The 20,286-nt window shown below is 36.0% G+C and overlaps 1 protein-coding gene across 1 annotated transcript in view; it reads right to left on the reverse strand.

Annotated features, from left to right (window-relative positions):
• Nucleotides 1-8,363, reverse strand: part of CABCOCO1 (ciliary associated calcium binding coiled-coil 1) — a 29,554-nt gene extending 21,191 nt beyond the window's left edge. The window contains exons 1-5 of the mRNA XM_053449935.1: nt 8,337-8,363; nt 7,764-7,870; nt 2,065-2,234; nt 1,110-1,254; nt 577-649 (exon numbers count right to left, since the gene is read on the reverse strand). Of these exons, the coding sequence (XP_053305910.1) occupies nt 577-649; nt 1,110-1,254; nt 2,065-2,234; nt 7,764-7,870; nt 8,337-8,363 (522 nt within the window). The remainder of the gene's footprint in view (nt 1-576; nt 650-1,109; nt 1,255-2,064; nt 2,235-7,763; nt 7,871-8,336) is intronic.
• Nucleotides 8,364-20,286: the final 11,923 nt, after the last annotated feature.

A 20,286-nucleotide genomic window follows, 5' to 3' on the forward strand; every position in this document is an offset into this window, starting at 1 on the left:
ATACCTTGGGGTGTCTAGTTTTCAAAAATATATGGTTTGATGTGGTAAGTTGCATTGGCCGCTTTCAAGGATGTCCCAAATAGCACATGGAGGCAGGGTTAGCAGATTTGGAAAAAATGGTTTTGAAATAGCAAAACGGTACTTGTACTTATTGAACTATAATTTAAATTAAACTGAAAATAATGGCCCTTCTTATTCTGGAAAAAACAATATATAACTTTTGTGGGTTCAGTAAATATGAAAGAAGAAAATTACAGCTAAACACGGGCACCCCCAAAAATAAAATCAGCCATTGTAACAAAGGGGTTAATTGTACACAGAAAAACAATTTACTATACACATTTTTTGGGCTTGGTTTTCAGAGAATATTCAACAAGAAGGTTTCAATGTCATTATATACAATTACCTTATCACAATATTGATGTACTGGTATGAACAGCTAAGGGATTATATAGATGTTGAGTATAGTGATTACAGGGAGAGAGAAACATTGATAAGGAAAGCAATATTATATTGCTTCAATTGATTCTATGAGTAATATTTTACTTTTAATTTAGTTATCTTATTTATACATACCTCTGCACTTATGACCACCTCATCTCTTGGAAAGTTGAACATCCATTCGTATAGCTTGTAATGCTGGAATAAACTACGGACGTAAAAAGAAAAATCTATGTGGACGAATTCAGCCAAAAACATTAAATACACAAAATTTTAACATGGGTTCAAATATAAACACAAAAAAAACCAATACACTTTGGAACTTATTAATATAAGTAAAGAAACTATATATTGTAACAGGCTGTAGAGATGTATCTAAATTGTAGAAGCTACAGAGCAAATTTTAGGAGAGGGCTTGATTCTTTAAGCAACAGGATGCTGATGACCTTAGGCATGTTTAATTAGACATCAATACAAAACAGTTCCAGTAGTATAATTTCAGTTGGTGCAACTACGAGCTCAAATATTTGAACATGCACGTTAAGGAAAATAAGACTTCAATGGGCTTTTCAGCAGGTTGATGGAGATAACAAGGTCTAAACAATCAAAATCTACGGCCTGATGCCTGCTAGGAATTTCCCTAAGGAATGAAAAGTCACATAACGTACCTAATTTTACAGTAGTTGATAATGTCTTTGGCTTGTTCAACACTGAAGAAACTGAGTCTACCCTTTCCATAAACGTTGCTCTTTCCAATGCCAGCCAGTGCCTTTGACAGCTCTATTAGGTTCTCTTCAAGAGTCATATGTTTGGCTGAAATGACAAGAAAGTTATAAGCAAGACAAATTAATTATTTTAAGCGTTTTATTTATTGTTTGTATTGGTTATTATTAAGAACATGTGCCTTCTAGGACAGGCCACCAGTGTAGCAGACCCGTAAGAGTGACGGAATATTCTGTATTCAGTGCGATGCTATTCGCTGGTTGGAGTTATTGCATGCTATTGCAAGCGTCTCGCTGTGCCAGGAGAGACCTTTGTCACAGTATCTCCCATAAAATGATATGAAATCATAACATTATAAATAGCATACTCTAAACAATATAACTTATTTGTAACATTATATAATAACACTTAAACTTGTTTAGTTTTATTTTCATATAAAAGCAAAATGGTTGCACCAAGTAGAATGAAAATATGGAAGGCTAAATTCCTTTTCCACATACACACTCTGGACCCTGTTTGTCAGGTTCTCTCTAACAATAGGTCAGGGGTGCTCTCATAGACAAAGCTTTAGACTGTTAAAAATAAACAGGAAACAAGTCCAACGTACATTCTGGACTCGATTATAGGTAGGTAGAACATTTTGAAGATCATGAAAATAATAAACGCATGTGCTCTTGTGGAGCCTTACTCAATTCTTACTTTAACAGAGTGGGCAACTTAGCACCTTATATTAAAATCAGCGCCATCAGCTACTTGGATCTACCTTTATTTCAATCATGTGTCTATCTTTAAGTCCAAATTTAACAAACTGTTTCATGGGAGCACCCTTCAAATCTGTATTCATAGAGTTCTCCTCATGCTGTTGTTCATAGGATATTTATTGTGCATACTTCTACTTACTTCCAACATTTTCCAGTAGATCGTGTAATAATGCCATGAATCCTACCAGCTGCTGGGATGTAAACTTCATCTCCTTCCCCCACCAAAATCCAGATACATAATAATCCACCAATATAGCTTCTTTCAAATTAGTCTGATACTCTTTAAATTCAAGGAATTCTTCAATTTGTCTGTGACAAAAAAATTTATTGAAATGAGCACATATGTTGCAAAATGTTAATTTTATTATTTTTAATATATTTTTGGGGGGCAATAGACTCCACCAGACCTCTAAAGGTGTGTGTTGGGGTAACTGGCACTAAGATGTTAGCAGCAAATTCTTTAAATCCTGTAAGTTGCAAGGTGGGGCCTCCACGGATGCTCCAAGTAAGCGATGCACACACACCTGACCATCTACGTGATGTTAAAAAAAAGTGATTCTTATGCTCACATGCCCATTGTAGGTGCTTTTGGCAGTGGACAGGGGTCAGCATGGGAGCTCTGACTCCTCTGCGGGTATGCCGCCCCATACGCAACTCAATAAACACTTCAAAGATACATCTACTCCTTACTATTTGAGCAATGTGGATTTATAGAATTTACCTAAAGTTTTCTCCTACACAAAGGTATTGTGGCTACTAAAAGGCTTCTATCTCCCTATAATCAAGTATATTTCTGACAGGTGGCTTGCAGGTCTTGATATGGTAGAACAAATGGTAAGAAGACTCCTCTTTTAACAAACTGACAAAGTTAACTTTCTAGAATGTACAGAATCTTAGAAGCACAGTACAAACCATATATAATAAGCATAAATATGTCTTGGCGAAGGTGTAACAGGATGGTTAATATGTGAAAACATTACAGATACAAGGGCAGACCAGTCTTATCAGAAATTAGTAAAGGGCAGCATTTCTTGATCTTTTTATGGTAGGTTAGGTAAAGGTTAAAGGTACAAATTAAATAAGGTATAAAACAATCACATTCTTATTTTTTAACACAATTGAAGTTTGTTTGGCATGGATCTGAATGCATTTAGGACATGTAAATTGGTACACGACTCTAATTTTAAGGATGTGACTGCTGTAGCACATCAGCTCAACTTGCATACATGCAGGTAACTGGGTGTTTACCTCATCATCAAGCCATTCACATTGGTTTTGAGGTTCCACAGCACATGCATGACCACACTAAGCATGAAGAGGACATGACATGCAGTCACTATACTATACTAGTTACTATAGATTAGGAAAACACGCGCTGATTTGAATACAGTAAAGTGCATTGTAATCTATGGAAAATTGACTGTAATATGTACTTTAGATCCCTGTGCAGATATGATTTAGTTAATATGCTTCTCAAAACCTAATAAAGGTTCAGTGGGTAGAGAAGAGTGTTGATGGAGCAGGATTTTATAAATTTTACGTGATCAGAGCAAGAGAAAGGAGTAGGCAAGCAGGTCCTCATTGAATTCATTTCCACAAACTGCCTACTGTTTTTTTAATTTTCAAACTGTGTGATACGTATGTGATAATATTTGATAGGTATAATTCTGGGCTCCTTTTTTAGCATAAATTTGCCTTTTAAGGCAAACAGTATGTAGATATTCACTCACATGTCCAAAAATCAACAAGTATTTTTTACTTAATATTTCTTAACCCAAATTAAATATATATATTTATTAATTTAATATTTATTATTAACATTAATTATTGCAATAAACTGTATACTGCTATCACAATTCTTAAATTCTACAACATGTAATTTTCTAGTTAATGTTTGAAATACATGAGCCAAGAAGAATTGACATGATTTTTCTAGCAAAAAGTGTGATAAAAAAGAAAAAATGAGAGAATAAAAAGATTTGTCTCCATATAGCAGACATTCAGATCACATTAACAAGGTGTTTTATTAACCTTTCTGTGCAGAACACCAGAGATCATTGAAGTAAAACTGTAGAAAATACTCCAGATGTTAACATTTCCTTGTTATAAGAAAACGCACATTATTGAACAGCACTTCTATACTAGTGCATGAACTTGCATGAGGACCCAATAATTCAGTGCTAACAACATGACATATGACAAATTGGGTATAACATCTTGTTCAAAGCAATTTGAAACAAATCGCAACAGTAAACTGTATAACTCGTTTATGGTCAGCAAATCAGACAAATCTAAATACACAGACATGACACTGTAAAAATATCACGTGGCTTAACCCCTTAAGGCAGGGTTCGACAAATCCCAGGTCGCCTTGCGACTGCGAATTTTGTTCTGGCCAGATGTCTGGGCAGACCAGCACAGCCACCCCGAACCCGAGCCTTTGATCACTCCCACGGATTGATTCTGTAGGCTGAAAACGCGAGTGCCGGCAAACCAGCAATTGCGTTTTCAGCTGCCACAGACAGCTTCAGGGAAGGGGGTTGTGTAATGAATGACAAGTGTGGGGACCTGACGCAACATCCCCCTGCTGTCTGATCGCTCCATGAGAGCGACAGTGCAGCGTTAACCCCTTCTATGCCACAACTGTGTATGACACATTTGTGGCATTGCAGGGGTTAACATTTGTCCCCACAAGCTTGTGCCTGGCATGTCATTGGTCATTAAGGGGTTAAAGATTTATCAGTTTGGTGTTTGTACAATACTTTAAAGGAACAGTTTAATGTTGCTGGCACTCCTTGTAAAGAAGTACTACATGAAAATGTTCAAGGAAGTGATTTAGTATGATTAATGATATAATTGTGTATAAAATGCTATAGATAAAGGTATGCTTAACATCTATTAAGAAAGGTTTCAATCTGAAAAAGGAACCTCTGAGGTCCAGAAAGCTCATGCAACCTTATTTCTTTTTCTATGTAGGCCTAATAGGATGTCATCTTCAATAGAACACTCCATTTTCTTTTTGGCTAATGACGGAAAACTGTCCGTGGTTGGAGGGGAGTTGGTTAGGGAGTTCGCCGTGACGCAATGCTGCTCCTGCGACTCAGAATTTCTCCGTGGTGACTTAGACACCCGGACAAATAGTAAAAGTAGCAACATTAAAATATTAATCTTTAAAGCCCCAACACTCTCAGTAAATTAGTAAAAAGCGTGGCTGTACATATGGTACATGTAGAGTGCACACAATGCCCTGTAGATTGTAATCTCCTCAAATTTATATGTATACAGTATAGTTATTTTAATATGTTGCATTTGTCACTGTTGTCAAAAACATAATGTGCTGGTGCATGCACATTACTTAGTGGCTGCTGACTTTAAAGTGTCAGGGCCACTTTTCATTGCTAGTTCCCCCCAGTATACAAATTTTCAAGGGGTTGCACTTCCATATAGGAAGATTAGGGCAAGGAAGGGGTGAGGCAAATATTCCTCTTAAATTGATATCATTATAATCTTGCTCATCTTGTAAAATTAATATTTTCGCTTACGACTTAAAAATCTACATCTGGCCGCCTATCTTGACTTTATGCTATGGCTGGTGAATACAGGATTTTCATATATTTTCATATATAGCAACAACCTTTTTTGGGGGTAATGTAATTCTTTTAATACTCCATACATGTTCGATCAGTTGCAGTGTTTCACTGCTATGGCTGTAAGGGTTAAAAACAATTAACAATTTTCAAGACAGAGAGGTAACAAGACATTGCTCAACACATCATTGAAACCATCTGCTAAAAATAAAATTGTTCTCTTTTTCAAACCAAATATATAAAAAACAAATTGGGTTTAGGATGTGCTTTAAATAGTATAATTTAATTAATTATCCTTTATCGGATAATACCATTTCCAAGAACACTTAGGGTTTAGGGTGTGCTTTAAATAGTATAATTTATTGAATTATCCTTTATCGGATATTACCATTTCCTAGAACACTCGGGGTTTGACCTTGCATCTCACAGTTTTTCCCCAGTCTAAGGGTGAAGGGGCAGATTTTCCTTCCTATTCTACGCTGCTGTGATTGCACCTAAGACTTCCAATTGGTGCTTATGAATGAATGCAGGTAACTCAAGTGTATTTTTAAATAATGACAAGTCAAGGTTTTCATGAGGACTGGAATTAGAGCCATTTGGTTAACACATCTGGCCACTGACTGTATAGAATGTTCATGGTGGGCTATTAAAGGGTTAAAAGATTCTCACAGACATCTTGTTTAGAAAGCTCCCAGTTACGCATGTATGTGGTACGTGATTGGCAACCTGGGTCCGCTTTGCCAACCATGTATTACGTACGAAAGGGATAACTAATAATTAGTATAATATTCCCTTCACAAAACAATGTCGAAATCCTTAGTCAGTTTTATTGGCTTGTTATTACTTAATCAATTCACAGCTCAAGCAGCCAAATGCATGATCAAGCTGAAGCAATTGATTAATGGGTTTATAAACTCTAATACATCAGCTGATTTAAGCTTTAGAATATTTATGTTAAGGATGATGCAACATAAAATATGTGCCTTTATATTTACTATTGTAACTCTATAATCTCATTTTGGAGTCTGTGCACGTTTCAATTGTTCCATTTTGATCAAAGTACGGTATTATTAAGGCCTCACTGCTGTAAAGTTGGGATCGGACAGAGTGGTTATTGAGAGGCCATATGGGTTTTGGGAGAAAAAGGGAAAAGAAGAGAGAATGATCTGCGTTAATTTGTGTCATCCAGAAATATTGAGATGTTGCTTTCATTGCTCTGTAACCAACAACAAACAAGTGTTTCACTTATTCAAACACCTCTAGTATTAAAATATAGATGGAGTGTCTCCACGGAGACTCGGGTGAACATGTAGGGTGAGAGATAAGAAAAAATGCACATTGCGTAACACTGTATACAATATAAAAACAATCACATTTTATTTACACAAAATCAACTTGTAGTTGCACTGAGAACCAGCTCAAGTGCTAATAAGGCTCAATTAATCAGGATTATCAACATATAGCTATTGTGATCTCTTTTTATATAACCACAGATAAAACACAATGAAATGTACCTTTCCACCTAGACAAAATAGTATATGTTACCTAACACGGAAATAAATATGAGCAGATATTTCATTGTGTCAAATATTTTGGATGTTTAATCACGTATAAAAAATAAAGACACTTTATAGAACCTTTTTTTTTTTTTTCTACAGCAACAACCTATTGATGGTGTACTTTTGTAACACATGACGTTTAAGCATTCCCTTAAATCATTATGAGGTCAACATTCTGTATTATTAGATAATTATTTCTGGAATGGCGTTAGCCATCCAGCCATACCAGTAAGGATGTTTCTAATGCAACATTATGGTTGCATTATAATTATAATAATTATAGTTATTTTTATTTAGTTATAAAAGTGTTAAATTCAGCAGAGTAATCCTTTTTAGACAACAAATGTACATGAAGGTACGTTTGCCAACTGAACTAGATGCATTAAAAAAGTGCTGAAAAGAGATCTTCACTTCTTCACTTATTTGCCAGTGTACAATGGCAAACTGTCTTAAATTGGTTTATACAAAACACATCTTTCCAGAGTCTGTTTAATAGAGAAACATTTAATTTGACCTTCTAGATGTGTTTATTTTAGAAGCACTGAATAAATCCACAGACTTGTAGCAATAAGAAAATTAATGAAAAAAAGAATAAGTAGCTGCAGGAGTAGAGGCAATGCTTTAGCAGTAAGCAATTTCTGTATGCTAAAGAAATCTGGATTTCAAGAATGTATGATGATAAGTATGTCTACCTTTGGACTCCATCCACATCATCCTCTAAAAGAGAATTGATTTGTGCTAAAGAGAGGAATTGATAGTTTGGAGGGTCCTCTTTTCTGTCAACATTTTCCTCCTGTACCTACAGAAAAATGACATCTGTATAAAAATCACATTGAGTCTACATAAACGAACATGGGCTGATATAAAGTGGACAGGTAATATTGTATCCTGTATTGTATACATCTTCTGCTGGTCAAAATATGACAATACAGTGATATATTTATATGTATGTATTTACAGTATATATATATATATATATATATATATATAGCACTCTCAAATATATCTGTATTTATACATATATGTATTTATATATATATATATATTGTTATTGTTATATTATTATATTTTCTATAATTTCATTTGCATGGTAGCCTATTTATCCTGCTAATGAGTCATAATCCGGTTTCACGCTGGGTAATGTAAACAAGCACCCGTGTAAATAATATATATATATATATTACTCTCCTCTTTACACCCCCATTTCAATTCAGTAAAGCATTATGCCTTAATATATTAACTTTCATTTATTAGCCATCACGTACCCTAGTGTTGCTCTCCTCCGTCGCCATGTTTTTCGGAACTTAAGCGTGGCGTTACCGTGGTAACCGCTGCCGCTTGTCACGTGACTGAGCACGTGATACAGCTACAGACTCTTGCGTCGCTATGTTCGGTCCTGGAGCGGTGGTGTGTCACGGGCGATACGTGTGTTCCGAATTCTGGCTGGGTGGGCATTGTACCTTTATATAATACACATGTTTTACTTGGTTGTAATGTGCATGCATTTATAGATTAAATATAGTTTGGTCCTACTTTCTGTGGTATAAATGTCATGTGTTTTTCTTACATTTCTTTAAATAATGCATTTTATTAATATTGCCTGGTATTTTTTTTTTGAATTACATATATACCTGCAAGATGACTACTCTAGATGAAACCTGCAGACATTTTGATCTCAAAAGGTCTCATTACACAAATATGTCTCCATAAATATGAATCTGAATTACAAAGGATATTGTTTGAGACAAATATAAGGAATAACGACCTCCAGAGCATAACCGGGATTAATGGCAGTACCGGGACAGAAAACCAGGAATTCTTGGACGGTCAAACACATAAGATTGATATGTTCATAAGAGAAACATTAATGCTAAAATAATATACATTTTACTTTTCCCTTACAAACAACTCTTGCAGATTATCCCACAGAAAACCGTAATACGTAGTTTGTGCAATTTGGTACTGCAATTTCATAGACGCATCTTAGTTGCCTGTGAAGCATAGACCAAATCCTCAATTACCTAGCCCCTATTATCCAATTTTCATTACGAACTAAACAATCGTAGAATTCCCTCTGGTCAAAATGACCCATTTGCAAAATGAACCTTTAGGATGCTTTTTTAATTAAGTTGGCCAAACAAGTCTTCTTTTTTCCCCTCGTTTAGCTTAATTTGTATGTGAAGAGACTGTTATACTTGTACATTCACAATACAGAATTTCAGTCACATTGTCTTACTGACTTCAAAAAGTACCGTATTACGAAATAAATTGTTATTCTGAACTTCACCCAGAGAGGGATTCAGGGAAAAAGATGCCAAAATGTGTTCTGCTGAGAATCATAAGTTAAATTATTGATAGTGTATGTTTTTTTTTTAATATTAATTTCAGAAGTAGGCCACAGATTGACATTCCTGGTAAATGACACATATATTGTCATTTTTTTTAAAATTTTCACCCTATTTTATTATTTTTGTATAGTAAATTTGGTGATATGATAAGAAAAATGGTATCTGAGTGTTAAAACAGCCCCGTTCACGAAGGGTACAAAAGGGAAAAAAGCACCCCGGTCCTTAAGGGGTTAAAGGAGAAAATAATAAAGGTGATCCCACACCAAACTGTACACAGGAGCAATTTTCAAACAATTTATTCTGTTGAAATGAAAAATGTTGCAATTTTCACATCTGTATTTCACTCTCATAAATATGACTTAATATGCCAGTATTTTAAATGGGAAGAATATACACAGCTGATATTTTGTGCACTTATCTTTATATGGATGGTCAGAAGGGGATTTTAGAACAATAAGATCACTCTAAAAAACATTTTCTGAGAATAGCCAATAAGTTAGCCAACAGGGAAAGACTGGCCCAAGGGGCAATTGCCCAATGAGCTGGTTCAAAGTTCTTCAAACTAGGCTGGTTGGAGTGGCCCACTTGTAGAGGCAGGTGCACATAGGAGTCATGTACTCCGATGTTACGTGACCGCCTGCTCACACAGAGTGTGATGTGTATGTGCATTAGTGTCTGTATGTATGTGTAAATGAGTGTGTATTAATGTATGTGTGTCTATTAGCATGAGTGTGTATGTGTAACTGTGCATGTGTGTGTGAGAGTGCATATTAGTGTGTGTATGTTTGTATTTGTGGGTCTGGCCTCAATGAAGTTGAACAGCACTGCCTTATAATATTAGTACTGGTTATGACACTGCTACATGAAATGTAAATGTTATATGATTCAATTACCCATGTACAACATTTACGAAATAAGTGTTTTCTGTAGATATGTTGAAACCATATATGATAATATGGAGGAATGATTTAAATACTTGCATTTTAAAATTCAAATTTGAGAAAGTATTATTCTCCCATCACAATCATCATTACTGCCATCTAGGGGTTAATAAATATAGTGCACTGCATTTTAGAAATTCATATTTGCAATAATCATATGTCCATAAAACTTCTTGCTTTCTGCATTTGCTGTATTCCTGCTGATGTATTCCGTGGCCTATAATTATTGCATTCAAAAACCCAGATTTTATTTGACTGTTAATTAATACTTATGACATTTCTATTCAACATACATTTATATTAGTTTTCTGCTCAGAAAAAAAAAACAAAAAATCTGCATTAAACATAGTAAATGCTTTGAAATATACAAAGCTGTGTAAAATTATCATTTTATGCATTACAATTGTATAAAAGAATGGTATACAAAATAATTAAAATGCAATCTGTAATTTTCTGCTTTACAATCTCATCCAGCAAAATATAATGTTTTCCATTCCCCTAAACATAAGAGTCGGTGGACCTCAATCTTTTAATTTACTGTAATGGCTTCTATTGTCTACCGTGCAGTAGCTTTGTACTAAATAATTCATTTGCTTTTTATAAGGTTTTATTTTCCCAGGAAAAGTACTGTGGATTTACTGCTTCATGTAAGTATTATTTTGGCTCGATAATATTATATTTAGAGAACATTTTCTTTACCATTTCTATTGTGTAAGGGTTTATGTAGCTAAATAAAACAGGCAACATTTTATCTGGGCTTGATGCCAAAATATATGAAGAAAGCATGTTCGATACCATTTCTATTATATAATGGCCACTCCGGGCCTCATTATATGGAGGGTAGGCATGCCTTTAACTTTATAGAAAAAAAGTTATTGACAGTAGTTCTTTACTGCATTGTTGTATTATTATTTAGGAGATCCAAGTCATGCATTTTGGTATAAAATAAATCATCGTTCACAAAAAAACTACTAAAACTGTCTACATTTTTTGACATACATCTAGAACTCTACAAACATAAAATAAAAATGCTCATAACCCCCACCAAAACGCAGACATATTGTATTATTCTATCTTGATCTAGATATGTTTCATGAGTTGGGCATTTTATATACTGAAATCTAACTCGCACCTGTGTCTCCATTGTTCTGGAATCACGTCTCATTGCAAATCACTATTTTAGAGACATATATTTCCTTTATCTAAGTCAAATTGATCCCTAGTTTTCTTCTCCAACTTTTCCAATCCACTGTATAGAAAGGTGTGTTATATATACGTAGTTACATGGGTGTCTGCATACTGCCCATTTGGATTCTTAAACATATTTCTCCCCATTAAGCCAAAAGATTAGCAACCGATACATTAATAAAGTTAAAGATTAGCTATTAAGGTTCATTCATGTACATTGCTGTTTAAACCAAGAATGAATTAGAGTAGTCAATCACGTAAGTCCCGACAAGGTAGACATTATGTTCATGATAAGAATTTTTAACACCACATATTGGCTGGTGCTTTCAAATAAACTCTCTTAATAGGATAAATAGTGTAACGTTTTCTTTTAGTAGACACCTCAATGAAAAGGTGAGACTAAGCAGGCAAGTGCGATAAAACATAGATACTTTTGAAAATAAGACAAATCACACTTTGTTAAAATTTTGGCATTTGTAAATGAAAGCTATGTAAAAAAAACACATTCTCAGACCAGTGATCTGAAAGCAGATAAAGTGACTTTCCTTCTAAAATTGTCAAGCTCATGCAAGTCTATCCACACAGTTATTACCCTACAAGGCAGGCAAATTGGTATTGGGTGCACAGCTAACTATATTTTTCATTGGAAGCCTGAGAAGATGAAGATATTACATTAAAATCAGCCGTTTCCAGCTACAATAGTCATTTCCAACATTAACACTGTCTGTGCTGGATTTCTGATCCAATTTATGTTATTATAATGGACAAAATTTGCTTTTCTTTCAAACGACGACATTTGTAAGTGACCCAAAATGTTTGAACGGTGGTGTACATTAGGTCCAATTGTGATCCAGGGTAATCCTGGAGAAAGAATATGAATTTGAAGAGGCTCACACATGGGAACGACCTGTACCCCAACTGGGTACTCCCGCCAAATGTTGCTTCCTCCTGCCGGGACACCAACAATCAACCCCTTTGACCGCCAGACAGAACCAGCGTTGCAGAGAGAAGGGGGATGCCGCTGCAACATGGCTGCTTTACCACTGTGGTTAGCCGAAGCTGAGCTACACCATGTGGCTATTGTCCTGAAAAGGACAATAAGGGATCATAGAAGCCCACCCCAAGCATCAGACAGCACTCATGTTGAGGTGAAAACAAGACTCTTTATTTGGGAGACACATGGGCCTATATATAGGTTAGGTGAGAAACAAACCATAAATCATGTCCATATCTTCTCGCCCAACCCAGGCAGTCCGGCGCCACCAAGCCAGGCAATGTCCGAATAATAGCCGCCATTCTCGGGGTGATCCCGAGGGGACGGCGGTGGTCCTCCGGTACCGATGGGCCGAAGGGCCCCCCAGCGGCAAGAGTTCAAAGTTTTCCCAGGACGGACCGCGAGATAGCCGGCGTGCGTACAACAACAACGGTGGGGTCGATGGTGTCCAGGATACCAGGGATTAAAGTCCGGGGGTAGGGCATGTGAAACACGGACAGGGTAGGACGTGAGGGAGAACAACGCACAAACAATAATCACCACATATACTGAGAAATACAGAAATCAAACAATAACTAATATAAGCAGCACTTATTAACCCAGGATTGTCAAAATAACTACTACAGACGGCACCTATTAACCTATTAACCGTCACAGAGATCCCCTTTAAAAAAACCAAATTTTAATAGAAGAATCCAGATTACTAGAAGCTAAAATATTGTATAGTGAAAGAATAGTAATACCACATAGTGGAGTTGTAATACACTATGTACATTTTGTGGGTGCAACATTTTCTATCTATGTTACTATAACAATGAGTTTATTTAACCTGGAATTGATTACTTTAAACTACAATCTGGCATTATGTTAAATTATGTACTGGAGTATTAAAACACTATGGGAATTTTATAGCTGTAACATTTGTGTTTTTACAACAAAGGGGTTTATTTAGTTTGGCAAGAAGTTTTGCAACTTCTGTTATACAATATCGTGTCTTATTGACTGGTCTTTCAAGAATGGTAACAAGAAACTTTAAGCTACAAACAAAACCCTTACATAAACTGAAGGAAATCCAAAGAATAAACAAACTATAAAATACAGATATTTATATTCCATGAAATATTCCAAACAAAATAGCCAACTACCCACAGGCCCTAAACTTCTTTAAACTCAAACAATATCAAGCTGAGAAGGTTAGGTATTTCATTTCACTTTTTTTGTCCCCAAGGTAATAACTACTTGGCACAAAAAACTGTGGTTAATAATATGGAGGACAAATCAAATGCACACAAATCACAACATCTGTGTCTATGCTAGATACAATGATCTGTATTTTTATGGCAATACAGGGTAAAGTTCTACACACCGCTAACCAATGGAACGGTGCTGCTGCATCACCAGAATTGCCCATTATGTTTATATTGGTCCTTCTGAATCTAGAACAATGAAGTGGACCTCCGGACCGTGAAGTCCATACAACCAGGAAATTGCTACATCCTGTCTTGAACACAGGTAGTTTAATACATTTAATCATTGTAGTTGAAACCCCTGTGATCAAGATGGCATATCCATTCTTACTTATTTGCAGTAAGACACCTCTGTTCCAGAATAAAAAACCCATACTCAGAACATCATATTCCATCACATTCCACAGGGTTGTACAATGGACATTCTTCACGTAACAATTTGGATTTATAAAAATAAAAAATGAGGAGGACCAGGTCCGAAAAAGCTTACAGTCTAGAAATTTAAGGATTCCTGATTCATTTTCTGAATATTTCTGTGGGACTAATGATGTAGGTTTATGACATCTGGGGCGATAAATATGCTGTCACTTGTCTCTGACGCATTTTCCTGAGAGATAACAGCCAGTAAAGTATTGTTATTTCAGTGTGTTCTGTATGTCCTCAGGGTTGGCATTATAATCAATAGCAGGACAATGGTATGACCTTCCTGTAGAATGTAAACACTGTTATCTTTGTGACTTCCAAAGTAAGGTGTTCTTGCCACAATGATCACACTCTTGGACCGTGAGCAGGTTAATCCCAACCAGGAAATTTCACTTGCAATTCCTATAATATTCTGTAAGGATGGGACGGTTCTTTATTGCTTTTGAATAGTAGTGCTTAGAGTTTTGCTTCATTATAATTTGTGAATGCCAAAAAAGAACCCTTACGAAAAATTACTGCAGTTTTTCTGAAGTAATACTGCAGTTTTTTGGACATGAAAAAACTGCAATACTGCACTTTTACTGCACATTTACTGCATTTGTACTTCACTGTACTGCAGTTTTACTGCACATTTACTGCACTTTTTTTATTGCAAAGCTACAGTTGTACTTCAATGTACTGCAGCTTTATTGAATTTGTACTTCCGTACAAAAATAACTGCAGTACAACTGCAGTACAGTGAAGTACAAATGCAGTAAAACTGCAGTAAATGTGCAGTAATACTGCAGTAAAAGTGCAGTATTGCAGTTTTTTCATGTCCAAAAAACTGCAGTATTACTTCACAAAAAGCTGCAGTAATTTTTTCGTAAGGGAACTGTAGCTAAAATACTAGTTTCATCTCTGGAAATATATTGTAACCTCAACAAATGTTCCTTTCAATGGTTAAACATGGGAAATGTTATAGTGCATTTCTGTTTATCTGCTGGTTTTGGAACAGATGTCATTTACAATTCTTTTATTAGATTTCAAAATAGAAATGTACTAAAATACAATATAACAAGAATTACAAAAGATATACAATGTATTTTATATGAGATATAAAAATGTTAGGATCAGGCGTCTTTTAGAAGGCTGGACTGGTGATCATGAGGTAGCCTTGACACTTTAAGGTCAGAGGTTGTCTGATGACGTAAGTGTGGCTGATGGTTGGATATGCACAGCCACACGCTACATTGTTATGCTCATGTAGCATACGGGCATATGCAGCTGCTGGTCGCACGGCGCACCACGTGGTCTGCAGCGTAATCAGATCTCCAGCAGCCCAGTGTGCCGAGCATTTCCTGGTGTGCCAAATGGCTAGCCCCGGCCTGTCTTTCAGCAGTTGGGATACCTTTGCTTTAGCAAGAAAAAATGTTTTAGTCACTAATGATAATTCTTTTTAATGACTAAAACAGTGGATTAAAGGGACACTTTTGTGAGTAAACAATCATGAATAGATTAGGACATAATGATGTTGGTTCAGACAGTGTACTGTACATGGCTTCTTGCATCATTACTTTGTGTCTGTTGCAAACTGTGAGAACAGTCACACGCTTGTGTTTTCTGCACTATTCACAACAAACAGATGGTGTGGGCTAACTTTAAAGCAGTTTATGGCAGGAAATTATAACAGAAACAGATCAGATTGTTTATATGTTCATCTAATCATACTCGCATTTTAAAGTTATTGTTGTTCAAGCATGATGAGTACCATCAGACACATAACTAACCAGGTTCCCCACTGGATGTGCACTTTTTTTGTATTAAAGTTACTGGTAAAATATGACATCCTCACCAATACCAATTAAATGGTGTTGACCCTCTTGCATGCAATAGGCGTATAGTGGCGCCTCATTGATAAATATGCCTCAGGTATATTTTACTAGTATTTGCTGGGTGTGTGACGATCTCTTGCTTTGTTGTGAGCACATGTTGGTCATTTCAGCGCACCCTGGAATCTGAATGTGTATGCTTTTTATGGTGTGCTCCCCTTTCTGCCTATTTTCTAGGCATAAAGGTAAGAGAGGACCAATTGCTATGTTTCTGTGTTTTTCATTAACTTATTTTCATTGTCCAATTTGCTACTTTATTCTGTGCTAAACTAATGTTTAAGTTTCAGCATTGAGGCAAAAATTCCCCATTGCATGGTAATTATGAAAGCTGTAGGAAAGCTTTCTGAATCACATATTACTTATAGACATTCTATATTAACATTCTGAATAATTAAAAAGTAAAATCTACTAGAATGAATAATGGTTTGTAGTCACCCACTGATACCATTAAAGCTGTGAATAATACAGCATCACAATATTAATGAATATTAGGTTAAGTGTAACCTATAATTCTAAAATGTATTTTATTACAAGAACGTTTTAGAATTTTGATTTACAAAGATTCGATTTTTCATGCTTTTTTTCTGGAGTATTGTGTCGTTCATTCAAACCTGAGATAACAAATCACAATCTACACATTATTAAACCCCTCTGGAGTTATTACCATTCATGATAGTCACATAAGAATTTGGAAGCAGAGGTACATTCTTTAACACGTGTATTTACTCCTTACTAGGGTGCAAGGTACAAAAGGGAATACTGGAAAAACCCACATCATCCATGATTAATTTGCGCTTACAAGCCACATTTGGTCCTTAAATATCATTACTTAATAGGCTAAAGCCCATCGCAGTATATTCAGAGTATATATATATTCAGATTACATCTTCTTTTTCTCTTGATCCTTGATGCTGTTTTTTTTACCTCAGTTCTTTCTATCCCCTTCCGGGTTTCTCATGAGGATTGAGGTGATAAGTAAAGCAAAGGATTACTAAATATAAGTTTTGACAAGATTATTTACAGAAAAGCCCAGAAAACATATAAAGCCATAGTGAGGCTCACTCCTCAGGCTATCCACTTGGGAGGGCCCCATCGTGCCGCTATTTACCTCACCTCTCCCTTATACTTGTGGTCTTTGAGGCAGATCCCAAATTCGAGGGACATCCAAAACCCCACTTGCCCTTTCCTAAGAAAGAAACAAAGGGGGCCTGCAAAACCCCATTGCCTCAAACATCACAAAACCTTAGGGCAGTCCAATACACAATATACAGTTTTGAATAGTTTACAAAAAAGGTTAAGCTTTCTAGTGTAGGTTGCGGTCATGCTCTGAAAAACCCAGGAAGCTCTGGTGTGTGCAGGGTGCTTGGGTAGGGGTTCTTCAACATATTATGTAGAATTTCTATTTTAAGTCAACAAAAATACTGTTAATTTAAGTGCATTCTCATTAAAATGTTTGACTGAAGACATTTCCACTGAGGTGATATGAATTTTATGAATTAGTGCGACCAAGTAAGTATGACTCATGAACTATTAAGGTAATTAGTGGATTATATTTTTTCATTGTTAGGTTCCCTGTTGGCACATTACATTTGAAAATGATTGTCATTTGTTTCACTTTTAATATCTTATTAAAATGCCCTTTTGAAGTACAATGTAAAAATATGGGTCCCATGCCAACCAGTCTCATTAAAATGCTGTTTAACTATTTAAAAAATGTAGGTGAACATACTGTTAACTTGTTATAAAGATAACTCACCAGTCACCACAAAATTATTTATATATAAAGTACAGACACTTGCTGAATTCTCATTTTACAGAGCCTGACTTGGCTCACGGAGTCCATGCTCAAGCGAAGCTGCTTTTTCTCCAGAGCCACAGGTCCTGGTTTGACATCATTTCTTATTCCTCACCTTCTGTGTAGCCAGGTCAAGCTAGGCATCAGAGTGGAACATCCACCACCAATTCTAACTCTAGGAGCTGGATTAAAGCACATGTGTACGTCTGTCTCTTCTTCAAAGTCTAACAGGTAGGGGTCTATTGGAATAAATGAGACCATCCACATAAATATATTTACAGAACCACCTTTACCTTCAAAATCTCTTTTGTTTGGTATGATGGCTAAATAACCTACCAATTTTAGGACAAACGGCCGGGGAAGGCAGAATTCTTCTCAAAACCATGTATCAAATGATGTTTGGTGGCAGCCCAAGCCACAAGTCAACCCCAGGTCAAAAATACAGCTAATCAGTAAGTCACACCCAAAAGATCACTAAAAACTCACTACATGTGCAGTTATACGCATTTAGGCAATAACATAGGGTGCAAAGTGGTAGATGTCTGCATGGAGCGGGGCCAGAAACCCGAGATCCAGCCCTGGCTATGCTATGTGTCTTTCTGGGTATGTCTTTTCCTTTTGGTTACCTGACCTTAATGCTATAATTAGGATGAAATACGTTGTCCTGTTTTCACCTCACGCTATGAATGAACTGCATGATTTGTGCAAATTTCCATTAATAAACAGGTCCATAGAACGGACTGGAATTTGTAAAACGGAAACAGTAAATATATTTCTGGTATATGCCATAAACCAGTTGTATTGATGTTCTTTGTTTAAGAATATTGTTCCCTTTCCTACTGAAATATGTATTACTTTCATTTTTCAAATCTATACACATAAAATACTCATAAGTTACAGAAAGTGACAAATGAAGTGAAGAAATGTTACTGAACAAAGCAATAATTACTTAGTGTGAGAATAATGGATTGTCAACAGCGGTTCAATGACAGTACAAGTCTATTATTTTCAGTTCAACAAATCTTATTAATATCCTACCAATGGTCAGTAAAAGTACTGACATTATAAAAGGGTAAATATTTTACGGTGGAATGTGGCCAATGCTTTTAGTGCAGAGCCATCCTTATATAAAAAATAAATGTCAAATGCAAACCACTGAAATATGGTTCAAAACACTATGAGAAATTACAATGTGTACAATGTAAAGGAATGTCTGATCACAATTTTTGATGCAAAGAACAGTGTTGGTGCATTACATGGCCTGAGAAAATATTGTTACATACTGCATAATTTTCTCCCAACATCGAATGACATCATGCAAAAAAATCATAATCATTACAGTTGTCACTGGTTATTTGGAGCATATGTTTTTTTGGCATATGGGGTAGGGGCACCGATGGTGGTGGGAGGGCCTTACATATTTTAATATATCAATATTTTATGCTCTTATGCTCTAGGTTACCCAGCCGCGGTCATGGAACTCTGGTCTGGCTACCACACAAACTATTCCTGGGGAAGTTTCCGACGCTGTTCAATGGTACCCCGGGATTGACGCCTCTGGTTCACCCCAAAATATTGACTCTTTGTCGGATGGGCATTGCTGGCCATAGAACTGTATGGAGGCGCCGGGCTGTCTGGGAGGTGTCTGTCTAGTGCTTGGGGTAATATGAAGGGTTAATCCCTTGAGCAATTAAGCTTTCAGCGGACAGGGAAGATCTCTACGGCGGAGCTACTCAGTCCGAGTACGGGTCTCCATCCCACAATGTATGCTAAGTAAGATATTACTTAAAATAGAAAAGTGGGAAAACGCACAGGTAAATAACTTTCAGTAAATACGTTATTAGCTACAGCTATGTGTCTCCTTTCTGAAGGAGACTTTGGACAAGGGATGACACTAGTCTGCACTGATGTCTAATGCCTGATACGCAAAGTCACATAGTGTACAAAATAAAGCCGCCATTTTGTGGCTTTTTTCCATATTTGTGTAAGGAACGTTGGACGCCATCTATATTTACATAGCTGCATGTTAGTTGCATGTGATATAACGATCTCCAGAAGGATTTTAAAGTCGTGAGGACTGGCTTCAAAAGTATAAGAGGGTTATGGATAGGTGAGTATTCACATGAAACAAAAGTAAGTGATAAACATTAAATGACCAATGATAATTGTAGTAGTTCTAGCAAAAGCATTAAGTATGTCTTAATAAAAAATCATATTTAAACATTTTTAATGTATGAATCAATTCTTGCCCCTTTTTAACTGAAAACAAGTCTTTTCAGGTCTAGTATGATTCTTCTTATTTACAGGTATATTTTTTTGTTTCTCATCTGCATTGCAAATTTATATTAATAATATGGAAAAAAAACCTTAAGCCCATCGAGTTTAACCTCTCCAAGAAAAGTAATTAA

The sequence above is a fragment of the Spea bombifrons genome, chromosome 11, assembly GCF_027358695.1.
Source record: "Spea bombifrons isolate aSpeBom1 chromosome 11, aSpeBom1.2.pri, whole genome shotgun sequence".
NCBI classification, from domain to species: domain Eukaryota; kingdom Metazoa; phylum Chordata; class Amphibia; order Anura; family Pelobatidae; genus Spea; species Spea bombifrons.